This window comes from Nicotiana tabacum, chromosome 4 (assembly GCF_000715075.1).
Source record: "Nicotiana tabacum cultivar K326 chromosome 4, ASM71507v2, whole genome shotgun sequence".
Classification (NCBI taxonomy): domain Eukaryota; kingdom Viridiplantae; phylum Streptophyta; class Magnoliopsida; order Solanales; family Solanaceae; genus Nicotiana; species Nicotiana tabacum.
Window position 1 is genome coordinate 8,428,093 of NC_134083.1, and position 13,339 is coordinate 8,441,431.

The following is a 13,339-nucleotide window of genomic DNA, read 5'->3' on the forward strand; positions in this document are numbered from 1 at the left end:
TTTACTATAGGCCAGAGCCAAATCGGTCAATTTCATAACGTAACACTTTTAATCATTACATATAATAACGTATTTAATACAAAATAATTTAAATAATAATTATATTTAAAGTAATAATATCCTATAATATTAATTATATCTTGTGTTTTCGTTGGACCCGAATATCTGTCACTTCTGTATAAAGATTAGAGGAGTTGAACTCTCAAGTTACTTCCTTTTTTTCTTTTTTATTCCCCAAAGTTGTTCTTTTTCTATATCTACTTAGATATTTCTTGATTTTGTAACTCCTAATTTGAGGTTTCTGACTTTGGGTCAATCTTTTAGTCTTGATTATCTCAGAAGAGTGACAGTTAGGAGGGAAAACAAGGTGGGAATTTAGCAATTGATGGAGGGTTTGACAGCATATACAGTTGTTGTGCTTGTTCTAGCTTTAGCAATCGTTGTGTCTGCAGAGCAAATTCCACATGAGGCTACTTTGAGCAACAATGGAACAATTCATAGTACGGACTCATATTACTTCTTTGACTTATTCAGTCTTCTTTGGAAAAAGAGTGAAATGCATTACCACCATGTTTGGCCTGTAAGTAAATCTTTTACCTTATATAGTATATTTCTTTCCTTTTCTCTCTTACTCCAGCAAGTCTACCCTTCATTGACCATTTCCAAGATTAGTTTTTCGAAAGCGGTATGGCATATTTATGACATGTAATGATAACTGGCCTGACGGTCTAGAGGCGGATCCATAATTTGAACTTGAAGATTCAATCTATAAGGTTTTAAGTACCGAACTCATTGTACTTTTGAAATTATAGGTTCAAAACTTGATACTTGTCGAAAATTCTGCGGGGTTCAGTTGAACCCGTAATGCATAAGCTGCATCCGCCTGACTTGCTGAATATTCTTTTATTGGTTGTTTCGAGTTTTGGGATAGATGTTGTAATGAAGTGGATGTTGTCACTGAAGGGTTGTATGCGTTTCAGGAACTGGAATTTGGATGGAGAGTAATTGTTGGTTCAGTAATTGGATTTTTTGGTGCTGCTTTTGGGAGCGTAGGAGGTGTTGGAGGAGGCGGTATCTTTGTTCCCATGCTTACTTTGATCATTGGATTTGATCCAAAAACATCAACTGCAATATCAAAATGTAAGAATCCATCTATATATGCTCCCCTTTTATTTACACAGAAACGTCTTGTTAGATTAAATGCGACATATCTTAGGTCATCTTTAATTACGCCATTTTGAGCTTTTTACTTTTGTTGTTGTCAGGTATGATCACTGGTGCTGCCGGTGCAACTGTCTACTACAGTCTTAAGCTGAGGCATCCATTGCTTGAACTTCCGATCATTGATTATGATCTTGTTCTTCTTTTCCAACCAATGTTGTTGTTAGGGATCAGTATTGGAGTTGTACTAAATGTAATTTTCGCTGAGTGGATGGTTACAATGTTATTAATCATTCTTTTCTTAGGTAAGTACTGCTATTTAATTTCCAGCTGCAATTTTATCAATTTTGTGAAGGGGGCCTAGGCATAACTGGTAAAGTTGATGCCATATGACCAGAAGGTCACGGTTTCGAGCCGTGGAAACAACCTCTTGCAGAAATGAAGGGTAAGGCTACGTACAATAGACCCCTGTGGTCCGGCCCTTCCCCGAACCCGCGCACAGCGGGAGCTTAGTGCACCATGCTACCCTTTTTAATTTTATCAATTTTGTACAGAGTAAGTATTCTGATTTGTTATTATCGGACTACTTGCAGCTGCATCAACAAAGGCATTTTTCAAAGGCATCGAGACATGGAAGAAAGAAACTATTATTAAAAAGGTTGTCTCTTTGGTCCTTTAATTTCCTGTAATTGTATTTGTAGAGTACAAGATAAGAATAATGGATTTTAAATTCTAATTTCATGTCCAGGAAGCAGTTAGGCGCTTGACATCTAATGGTGAGTACCTATATATCTTCTTTATCTTCTACACTACAACAGAAATATTTGATGAGTTATTTCTGCGTAATATTCTGGAACTGAAAATCAGGTGCTGGTGGCGAAGAAGTTGCATACAAAATTATACCTGGAGGTCCAAACAATGGTTCTACTAATTATACAAATGAAGTATATAAAGCAACTGAGGTAATTAATACTCCCCTTGTCCCAAATAACTTTTTTGTCCGTCCCAATCTATTCGAATGCTGATTTCTTGAGCTACTTCAGGTCTCAATTGTTGACAATATGTACTGGAAGGATATTACCATACTCATTGCTGTCTGGATCGTAATCCTAGCTCTGCATATCTTCAAGGTTCTTGCTTTTACTAGTCCTTGCCTTTTTTTTCAAGAAATTGATGATGCATTATGTGCTTTCATGCAATATTGGCTTTATTGATTTTGAGCTATTTTTGTACAGAATTATGCACCAACTTGTTCAACGACATATTGGATCTTAAACCTCTTGCAGGTAGTGTGTGTGTATATATATGTGTGTATGCCTTGAAAATGATTATATAAATAACTTGGCACCCTGAACATTAAAAGCCTTTAGGGGGCATTAGTTGAGCAAAATAGTGTTGCCCCTGTCACGTTAAAATCCTAGATCCGCCTATAAATGTCCTTTTGGCAGAAATAAATATGAATGTAAGTTGTGTGATCTAAGCTTACATGGTAATTGATAATTTTGTTGCTTGCTCCTGCTTTTTGGTCGCGTCAAATGAGCCACGAGCTTCTCTTTCACTTGAATAGAAAACTTTGACTACAAAAGTTAAATGTTCTACTTCTTACTTTTTAGCTCCCTGTGGCTGTTGGAGCTTCAGCATATGAAGCAGTTTGCTTGTATAAAGGATCAAGGATGATTATGTCAAGCGGAGAAATAGTAATAACATGGAAAGTACATCAGTTGATTCTTTACTGTTGCTGTGGCATTTTGGCTGGTATAGTTGGTGGTCTACTTGGTCTCGGTGGAGGATTCATTTTGGGTCCATTGTTTTTAGAGCTAGGAATTCCTCCCCAGGTGCATTACACTTCTTATAATACAGTCAAACCTCTCTATAACAGCCTCGTTTGTTCTAGATATTTTTGGATGTTATAGCGAATTGCTATTATAGAAAACGTATATTATAACAGAATATGAAATTTGGTTTCGAAAAAACTTGGCTTTTATAGTGAAGTATTGTTATATAAGAATGTTGTTATAGAGAGGTCTGACTGTATTACCTCGAATTCGATTTTATGTCCATTTAATAATGAAATTTTGTTACTGCAGGTGTCAAGTGCCACTGCTGCTTTTGTTATGATATTTTCCTCCTCCATGTCCGTCATACAATATTACTTGCTCAGACGCTTTCCAGTACCATATGGTAAGAAGGAAACATTAACATCTTAAAAAGTATCACCTTAAATGCAGTAGCGGAGCTAGAATTTCCATCAATGGATGTCAAAATATAAAAAATTAAATATATCGAAAAGTCAAGAGGAGTCAATATATAATAAATATACATTAAAAAAAATTATCTAGCAATCCATTGTAGTTTTCCGGCAAAGAGGTGTGCACCCTTTGGTTGAACGTGACTCCGCCAATGCTTAAATGGTATTCGAGCAAGAATTCAACTTATATACTCTGAGAGTAAAGTTTTTATGTTATTAGTGTATTTTAACCTGTTTTAGCAGGTAAAAATGATCTCACTTTTTATGGGCAGTTATCTCATTTTAACAATTCATCCAAAGCTCCTAGTAAAGATTGATAATGAAGAAACCTGTGAATCAGTTTTTTTGTTTACTAACCTGCTTTATTTTCTCTGGAAATGTTTCAGCACTGTATTTTATTGCTGTGGCCAGTATTGCAGCCTTAGTAGGACAGCATGTTGTACGAAGAATAATTAGTATAGTCGGAAGAGCATCTGTGATTATCTTCATTTTGGCCTTCACAATCTTTGTTAGCGCTATATCGTTAGGCAAGTTTCTTCATTTATTCACTCGAATAATTTTCGTGTAAGGACATCCAACAGTAATATATTATTTATTTGCTTATTTATCTGTTAATGGGTGCAGGTGGAGTTGGCATAGCAGACACAATAAAAAAGATCGAGGAAGGACAACATATAGGGTTTGATAATATTTGTGCATATAATTAATATTAATCCTTGGGCGAAATTTTTGTATTCCACGTTTTATTCTTACAATTTTCGTACCAAATGTTGATTTTACGGGAGTTTAGATGTTTGGTCATTATTGATGTTCCCTTTAGTCAGCTCTAGAAATATTTAGCCATAATACAATATATAAGCTTGTTATGCAATCATGAAGATTGAAGAACGCTTCTCAAATTATTTCGCCTTTGAAATATTTAGCCATAATACATTAAGTAGTTCTAAATTATCGCTCCAGAGAATTTTACAATTTATTTGGGAAGTTTCACTAAGGATGTGTTTTATAACTTATTTGCGCCCAAAACTGTATTATTTTTCATAGCATTTTTGTTGACAAAATATTCTCTGATAGGAGTAAACAAAAAAATGTTTACTAGTCTGTTACTTATAGCATTGTCTGTCTGATATTCTCTTTGTTGAAGAATTCTCAGGCACGGGTAGGCATTTCAGATGAATTGTTATGTTTAATTCCAAAACACATGAAAACATGCGACTCAAATTTAAAATTGATCGTTTAATAGTATCATTTGCATATCAAGAACAATTGAAGATCAAGTAAAACGAATACTACAGTCGAATAAAGCCAAATTTTGGATCTATAACACCTCAATATTGTTCTTGCAAGTTGCCACATCATGCCTTGTGCATATTGTGGTACATAAAGAAATTGAAAGACAATATGCCCCAAGGGTATATGCAATACAAGGTTAAGTTATAAAGTCCCAACTCTGTCATTAGACACTTAAAACGATTTATATATGGTGATTATTGAAAGTCAAATCAAACGATGCAAAACCCACTATGTATTTTAGGGTCACTTAGATTTTTCCTAAAATATTTAATTGAAGATGGGTGGCATTAATAGAAAATTAAATGGAAGAAGGCTCAGCTCTTAAGATGTCAAGTCAACCTTGACAAGGAAGACGAAAAAGAATTGTTCTATTAGAAGCAAATTCCATTAGACTTGTGCGGTTGACCATTTAAAAAAAAAAAAAAACAGATTGGTTTGTAGATATTTGGAATAGAGAAAATTACTGACCGGATAGCTGATAGACTGATACACTGTTTTGGGTATTCCAATGAGATATATTATGTCTGCATGTTTTTACATGAGTTTAAATTCACATTTTGGAAGGGGTTACAGAAATATTCATGTAAATGAAGTTAATTCTAATTGGAGTAGTAGTACTAGTCTACTCAACTAAATTCATTCATTGACCAACTCTATGAAATATCTACTCATATAACTAGCACATCTCTATATGCTGTATAATTCTCCTTGTCTTGAAAAAAATTGGCTTATCTGCATGAAACCTTTTTCCTATAGTTCATCTCTGATTTCAGGATCTTGTGCTTTCAAATTCTGGTTGATGAAAGCAGCCAAATCTTTTGCGCTTGATTTTGTAGGAAATGGTATCTACATAAGGAAATTCAATTAGGAAACCATTAAAAGGCGAGCAAGATTAATAGAAACAATCAAATTGTATTGTCATTAAAACTTACCGGCTTTTTCTTGTCATCTGCTGAGTAGAAGAGAAGCGTTGGATAGTCCTCAACCTGCATGTTGGTAAGAGCAAATTCAATATTAAAAGCTCATCAAAATCTTAAAAATACTAGTCATCTTCGTGCCATTTGATGGCACTTGTTTTGATTTTGTTTCTTTCCTTATTATGGTGCATTTTTAAGATACTGCTTGTGGCCATATTTATCAGCGTAAAAATGGGATCTTTGCAGTTTATGCCTCGTAAAAAACTGTGGTATAAAGGCCACTTCATGCTTGACAAGAAATAATTCAACTGTATCTCTAGCACGAATAAAAATGATAGAATTGGTGCGAGACTGTTTCAAGGTATAAAATAATGTAACAGTCCAATTAGGCAAGATTTGCTGATGAAAGAAGTAACCATAACAAATCAATCAACAAATGTACACTGGGAGTTGGCTGCCAGAAGAATTCATGCAGTGGACACAAAAAGAGCCAAGAAGAGTTGAAGGCAGAATCCTCTGAACTGACGGAAAGGAAGAAACTCTAATAGAGGAGACTTGTGCCTGTTCCTTATCTGGATTTCTAAGGTGAATATTCTAGATATAAAATTGCGTGTGGATCACATAGTCCACAGTCAAATAATCTGAAGATATAGATCTCAGGTTTCTAATGAAAGTAAATACCTGGCCAAAAACATTTCATTACCAGCATAGTGTAGCACAGAACATCACGCTAGTATCTTATTAGTGGTGGATATTGACTTTGAGGACCATCAATCTGAAGTAAATTCTGGAGGAATGGTTTATCATTTTGACATCCCTTTTCAGGAATTGTCTATTAAATCCTTGCTCTATATCCGGTCCACTTCCCTGAAGTGGAAAACTTAACGTTTCGTCATATATCTACAGACGCTAAAGGGAGTCGTCCGCAAACTCCATAACACATAAACGAAGCATATACTACTACCAGTTTTTTTTCTGCTAGTGGTAACCTGGTGCATGTTGTGAATAATCTTGGTCTGAGAAGAATTTAAACGGGAATCATGCTCAGTGAGGATTCATATTGCCGACCCTAAATTGGGACTGAGGCATAGTTGTTGTTGGTAGCTTAATGTGTACTCCAGACGTGACTGAATATTCAAGCTGAACCTTTTTCCATCTTAAACATTAAAGATCTGAACACTATCAATTTAAAGCAAAGGAGTAAAGTATTTATTATCCTCACCTGTAAGTTTGGATGTTCATTTAGGGAAGCATCTATCCTTGCAAAGATCAAGTTCGCCAAACCCTTGAAATGCTTGGCCAACTTCTCCATTTGCTTGCTTGTGGTTTCACAAGTTATGCACCACGGTGTGTATATCTTCAATACACAAGCAAAGATAGATTATTATGGAACTATAAGATTATCCACATCACAGAACATGTTTAATGTGATTTACTCAATAAAGGAAGAAATATGGTTCCCAACATATTTCTGTCATTTTTCCTCGGCAGATAACCAAATGCTCAAGAACCCTAACATATAAGAATGTGAGACTGAACTCTTAACAAGTGTCTGATCTGTGTAAAAAAATACAAACCTCTAGAAGAATGTTTTCAGGGCTGTTCAGGATCAATTCATCAAAGGTCTTACCAACAACTGTCAGAATGCTCATGTTCTTCTGCAATTATGGAGCAAAGGATTTTGGAGTTAATAAAACGCTCTTTTATAAATATAACAATATCATATTTCCCTTAGCTAATGTCAAGCGAAAAGAACAGATCAAAAAACATAAGCTGCTTTTGTAATAGAATGTATCATATGAAACAATTTTGGGATTAGATCAGAATAGAGAACTTGATCAAACAGCATAACAAAATCTAGCGCAGAGATGAGGCAGTCCACAAAGTATGTTATGGAACTAAGGAGGCTCCAGAACATAAATTGATGCTCCAGTAGAATGGATGGTTTGTATGTGTGCTTTAGTGCAAAGGGCAAATACATTTGCATAACACTTTTTGCCATGTTATAAGAAAATTGACTGTTTTGTTAAGTAACTTTTTTTTGTCGTTGTGACCACCATCAGTGCCAGCTAAAGGAAATCATTCCATTATGATCCCATTCAACCAGTCATTGACTATCAGATTGGTTCTGATCATTTTTCATGATCAGCAGTCAGCACAGCATGATTACTGTGTTACTATAGGAGTTCCCGCTGCCTCCTTTGCATTCTTGCAGAAAAACTATGAAATACCTATCTTAAGGCTACTTCACTATCCTACTTCACTTCCTCATCCTAGTGACTCTGGATCTGCCCTTGCAATATATCTAACTTGCTCCCCATTGTCGTCTTATTATTGATCAAGTGTGGATATATCTGAAAGCTAAGAAAATACTAGGCATTTTAAATGACAATCTACTGCAGGTGCCCAGATTTGTCTGCTTAAAGATGACTCCAACTCACAGTCCAATTTGGGTTAGTCAAGTTTCTCTCTACACAACAAAGGATGGCGGAAAGGAAAACAAAGGAAAACATTAATCTATAGGCTATCCCTTATCAGAAAAAATAAACATTAACCCATTCCATTTTCAAAATACCGCCTTGAATGTTTATTGCTCCATCTAGAAGGAGATTTTCAAGGTACAAGTTCTTCCCCAACTATTCACCCAAAGCATATATATATATATATATATATATATATATATATATATATATATGTGGTGTATTCAGATAAGATGGACTTGGCTAGCATTGAGCAACCTAGAGAGTCCACAAGTAAGATTTGAAGTCGCTGGGTTTTAACTATTTGTCTTATGATGTTCAAATGCTAAATAAACAGCAGCGTAATTTTTCATATTTTCCTCTTCCGGTTATTTTTATCATGTGCAACATTCAGTGATAAGTCATTCCAATAAGTGGATACATTCTCCTTAAATCCAGAGCATCTTTCAGTCAGTTATTTGGGAAATTACCACACCATTATGCTAGATACGAGCAATACTACTAAAATAACTTGAATTAGGCAAGCTAAAGAACTGTGGTATCATGTTTTCCTATTGCTGAAACATAAACTGACATCATGAGATTTATTGTTAACAGAACTTACATTATCAGGAATTGGTTGTGATTTGTAGTATGGTGACACACTCCCACTCAGAAGACCTGAACAGAAATCCTGCAGAAACCGATCAACAATGTGAATTTCAAATCACAATTCAAAGAAGCCTAGAAAGAGATGACAAACAGAGAGATATTAATACTTCTATGCTTGTTGGTGTGGCATCTGACTCCAACAAATACTTCACGTTGCTACGGTAGTTGAAAGATATTACCTGTGCATCCATACAACGGAAAAGATTGTCTGAGCAAACTTAAAAAATAGCTTGTATCGAGAAGAGAAAAATAATTCATGAGAGAACTGACGACAGAGGCTTTTGATTCTTCAAGACCAAACATAGTAAGGAAGGGTTTTGCAAGATTGTCCTCTCTAATATCTACAAATATGAACATTATCTGCAATCAAAAGCCAGCTGTCAATTACACAGATCGCAGAAAGGAAGAGTAATCTGCTTCACTAGATCCAGATAAGAAAGAAACCTGTGATTTGAACTTTCTTGCAACGTCTTGCAAAGGTTCTACAAGTTTCTTGAAGTCATCAGGCTCAGCAATGACCAATACCTATATGGCATTGAAGCATAGGTAGATCCAACAGTTATCACAAGCATATTAGTGCATTATTACAGTCTGCTTAAAAAATGCAAGAACTAGATATACATTATACTTGTTGGCTAAAGAGATGAGATTTTCCTCACAAAAATGTTTAATAGACACAAAATCTCTATCCGACAGCAAAAGCTAAGTCCAGGATTGGTATTAAACAACTATAGAGGCTCGCAATTGCTTCTATAAACCCGTGGCTTAAACGAGCTCGCAATTGCTTCTCCAAACCCGTGGTTTAAACGAACTTCTTCGGTAGTTTCTTCCCACACAACAACAACAACAAACCCATTGAAATCCCACAAGTGGGATCTGGGAAGGGAAGGATAATGTACACGCAGACCTTACCAGTGGCGGAGCCAGGTATTTCATTGAGGGGAGTCAAAATATAAAGAAATAAACTCACCAAGAAGTCAAGGGGTGTCATTATATAATAGATATACATATTTTTTTTTAAAATTACCGAGCTACACAGTGTAATTTTCTTGTGAAGGGGTGTCGCTTGACACCCCTTTGGTGCATGTGCCTTACCCCTACCTTATGAAGGTAGAGAGGTTGTTTCCGAACTCCTATTACAAAAGATGTTTAACATATATTGGTGAAATTAAAATGTCCACACAAGAAAAGAGAAGAAGAGACTACTGGTGTTACGGCTGACCTTCGGCTTCTCATGGATAAAATTGCTAACTCTATACCAGCCTAAATATGAATTAAATGAAATCAACACTTGGATATACAAGTGCCTCCACAAATATCAAAGGACTAACATTGTTTCAACAGTATAGGAGAACAGAATCATACTTCTGAGATCAAGGCTTTTGTTTTCTTCACCTTTCTTTCATAAAGAAACACAAGTCTCCGTATTATGAGATACTTATGAAGTGCTCGAGCATATGAATTATAATTACACGGAGATGTCAAATACTTTTGGGAAACAGAAGATGATATAAAGTACAAAGAGTCAGACACAACAGTTACCTGAAGTTTGTTTGAGCTGGAGTAAACTCTAGCAGCATTAAGTTCAGTAAGTACTGTAATTAAGGGGAACTTGTTATCATCCAAAAACTGCAAGATTCCTTCTGTACTGAAGGTTCCTTCTGCAAAGCACATTTGATGCGAATAGTGAGGTTATATTAAGCAACACAATTCTACTGAAAAAGAAGAAATCAAGTTTAGATTCAAACATGACAGCAATTTTCCTAGTCATCAAGGAATGATATTTCCATCTATCTATACAAGCTTTTATCTATCCAATGAATAAGTAGTTGTAGATTTAATTGCTCCTCTTCAGGCATAGTCAGGAACAACCATCCATTGTGAGAGAATGGTAATGCTTGAGCAAGAAAAGGCTGTAAAAAGCAACTCCAGAATCTAAAAATAGAAAACATACCATATTCAGTGTATTTTTCTGGCTCACTTTTAACAAGACCAAGGAAAAGATTGGTTGGCTTAAAATTGGGGAAGAGGTGCTTGGCAATCTCTGCATTGCTAGTTTCCACAAACTGGATTTCATTGTCCATTTTGGCTGCTTTTGTAAATTCATCATAATAATGTCCCTGTGTGATTATACATGAGGCAATTTGCATGTCAGAAGCAAATTCCACAATTTTTTTTGTTCAGTAACCTGTTTATATTTTGCTGAGATGCGGGAAATTCGACTAAAACAAGAAGCAATGTAAACACCGCAACTGCCGTTACTTATCTTTTATGCACTATAAAGCAGAAGACTTTTATATGAAATGATTTTAACCAAATCCAGAGTGGTTAAATGATTGAAATGGAGGAGCGTTAGAGTAGTATGCTCATGTGCTACCGATAGGAAGATACCAAATAAAGTTAAAGGCATGATTGATTGATTGATAATTCCCGATGCCAAGATGTTGAAAAGGGCTTCTTTCAATCAAACCTAATGCTCAGTTTAAGATTTGAAGCCCCTAGAAAACGTAGTACATTTTAACTTAGTAGATATGATAAATTCTTTCTTTCAATTTTGTACGGATAATTAAACTACACAAGTTTCCTGACAATTATTTTAGATGTATCAACTAGATGCCAAAAGAGAAGAAAGAACAAGTAAGAGATTTCAGGAACTAAAATGTTACCTCAAATTTATCAAAAAGACCAACCACAAACATGGAGTACTTCTTGAGAAAGTGGCTCGCCTCAGCATCCGAGCTAATTCTAATAACAGGTACCCCTGTCTTCTTCCTTGCCCAGATAACAAGTTCTTCCCTGATTGACATGGGATGCCACAGATATAAATCAACTAATTTGATGCACATACAAAGAGTACAACATAAAGAAGCTACATAAGTTTGTCCTCCTAATCTTATTAACTTACTCCAACAAAATAATGAAAGAGTTCAACTTCTGTGCACCGAACTTACACAGTAAAACATACTTGCACAATCTAAATCATTTATTAGACAATTATATGTAAATCTCTCAATTAACAATAATTTGATAAACTAGTAAAAATAGTATAACTAACAGGTTAAAATTTAGAAGAATTAACCTAAATAGTCGCTCCCCCAACATCTTAAACTAAAAATAGCCGTTGATGTACGTGTATAACCGCATATAATGAACAGTACATAACGAATCCAATCGGCTATTTGTGTAATGATCCCTAAAATTTACACCGTGAGTATACATAACATAAATAAAATGCTTACGCGGAGAATCCACCAGTATAAGGTTGAGAAGTGCCGTTAACAAACAGAAGCAGAGTGGGGAACCCTTTGATATCAAGAGTTGAAGCAACCTTAGGGTAACGTTCAGCATCAATCTTAGCCATTAAAAGATGACTTCCCAATTCCTTAAGAGCAGTAGCAGCCTCAGCAAATTTCGGCATTAGCTCAGCACTCCTTACGCACCACGGCGCGTAACCCAAAACCAGTACATACTCATTCCTATCAATTGCCCTTTTAGTATTGTCATTGTTTAGCTCAAGTACTATTCTTTGGGCCTTACTTACAAACTCAGATTCAGCGTTTTGCTGATGTGAATCTTCTTGTTCGTCCAATGCTATGAGTTCTTCCAAAGCTTCCACGTCATCACCACCGTCATCAGATAAATCCAGCTCGGACGATATTGACGGAGCCAAGAAGCTAAGCAAGAGAAGGAGGACTAAGGAGCAAAGGATAAATCTTGAAGTGGGCTTTGGATTATACATGATAAAGTATTTGAGTGTAAAGATCAGTCAGTTCTTGTTGGGATTTCTAGTTTTCTACTGAAAAAAGCTGCAACTTCGATTAGGATCTATGTGGAATAAGGTGATATTTTGAGTGATGAAAATGTGGGGGAAAATGTTGAAGATCCAAAAGTGATGAAGTGAGAGAGAGAATGAAAAAGGAGGTGAGGACACGGAAGAAGTGGGGGGCGCATCGCTGAAACAGTTTGACCGGAGTTTATATATAAGTACAGTAGTTAAATTTAACGTCAATCGCGCCACCGTTTAGCGCTATCCCTCGACTAACATTTATTTTAAGAGATTTTACCGCTTGCATTGGGGAACCGACGTTTGAAAATTTTACAATATATATTATTCAAATTATAAACTTATTTATATAATTGAAATCTTCTCGGAAAAAATCAAGTTGTTATGTAAGTTGTTTCTGCAAGCTGCTGTGTAAGTTATTACTATATCGAATATAGATAATCTTATATCGGGGTAATGTTTATTCATAATAGAGTACCGAAAGGATAAGCTCATTGTACCAGATATAGATAATCTTTTATAAGGGGTAATATTTATCCATAACGGGGTACTGAAAGAATAAGCTCATTATACCAAATATAGATAATCTTCTACGAGGTGATGTTTATACATAATGGGGTACTGAAAGAATAAGCTCATTATACCAGATATAGATAATCTTCTACCGGGAGTGATATTTATCCATAACGGAGTATCGAAATGATAAGCTTCTTCGTGAAACTTATTTCCAATAGAGTACTAAATAGATAAACATATTTACGGCGAAATCTCATATAGATAAGCTTATTTTTTCCAATAGAGTACT

At 35.4% G+C, this 13,339-nt stretch overlaps 2 protein-coding genes across 4 annotated transcripts; one reads left to right on the forward strand and one right to left on the reverse strand.

The window, feature by feature from the left end:
* Window positions 1-10: 10 nt before the first annotated feature.
* On the forward strand, window positions 11-4,311 carry LOC107815357 (sulfite exporter TauE/SafE family protein 3-like). 3 transcript variants are annotated; one of them, XM_016640926.2, is made up of 12 exons: window positions 11-580; window positions 981-1,140; window positions 1,266-1,466; window positions 1,755-1,819; window positions 1,910-1,937; window positions 2,029-2,123; window positions 2,205-2,291; window positions 2,397-2,447; window positions 2,775-2,996; window positions 3,249-3,342; window positions 3,796-3,936; window positions 4,034-4,311. In XM_016640926.2, exons 1-12 carry the CDS (start codon window positions 386-388, stop codon window positions 4,114-4,116), a joined length of 1,422 nt encoding a protein of 473 aa, XP_016496412.1. In that variant the 5' UTR covers window positions 11-385; the 3' UTR covers window positions 4,117-4,311. The 3 variants fall into 3 exon arrangements, with proteins under 3 accessions (XP_016496412.1, XP_016496414.1, XP_016496413.1); XM_016640928.2 differs by lacking the exon at window positions 2,775-2,996 and having other exon boundaries at window positions 62-580; XM_016640927.2 differs by lacking the exon at window positions 2,397-2,447 and having other exon boundaries at window positions 62-580.
* Window positions 4,312-5,196: 885 nt separating this feature from the next.
* On the reverse strand, window positions 5,197-12,824 carry LOC107815356 (protein disulfide isomerase-like 1-6). The gene is made up of 12 exons (XM_016640925.2): window positions 11,990-12,824; window positions 11,417-11,546; window positions 10,705-10,870; window positions 10,293-10,411; window positions 9,195-9,275; window positions 9,021-9,110; window positions 8,858-8,929; window positions 8,704-8,772; window positions 7,197-7,277; window positions 6,842-6,976; window positions 5,635-5,688; window positions 5,197-5,548 (listed from the first exon to the last, which is right to left on the reverse strand). Exons 1-12 carry the CDS (start codon window positions 12,487-12,489, stop codon window positions 5,453-5,455), a joined length of 1,593 nt encoding a protein of 530 aa, XP_016496411.1. The 5' UTR covers window positions 12,490-12,824; the 3' UTR covers window positions 5,197-5,452.
* Window positions 12,825-13,339: the final 515 nt, after the last annotated feature.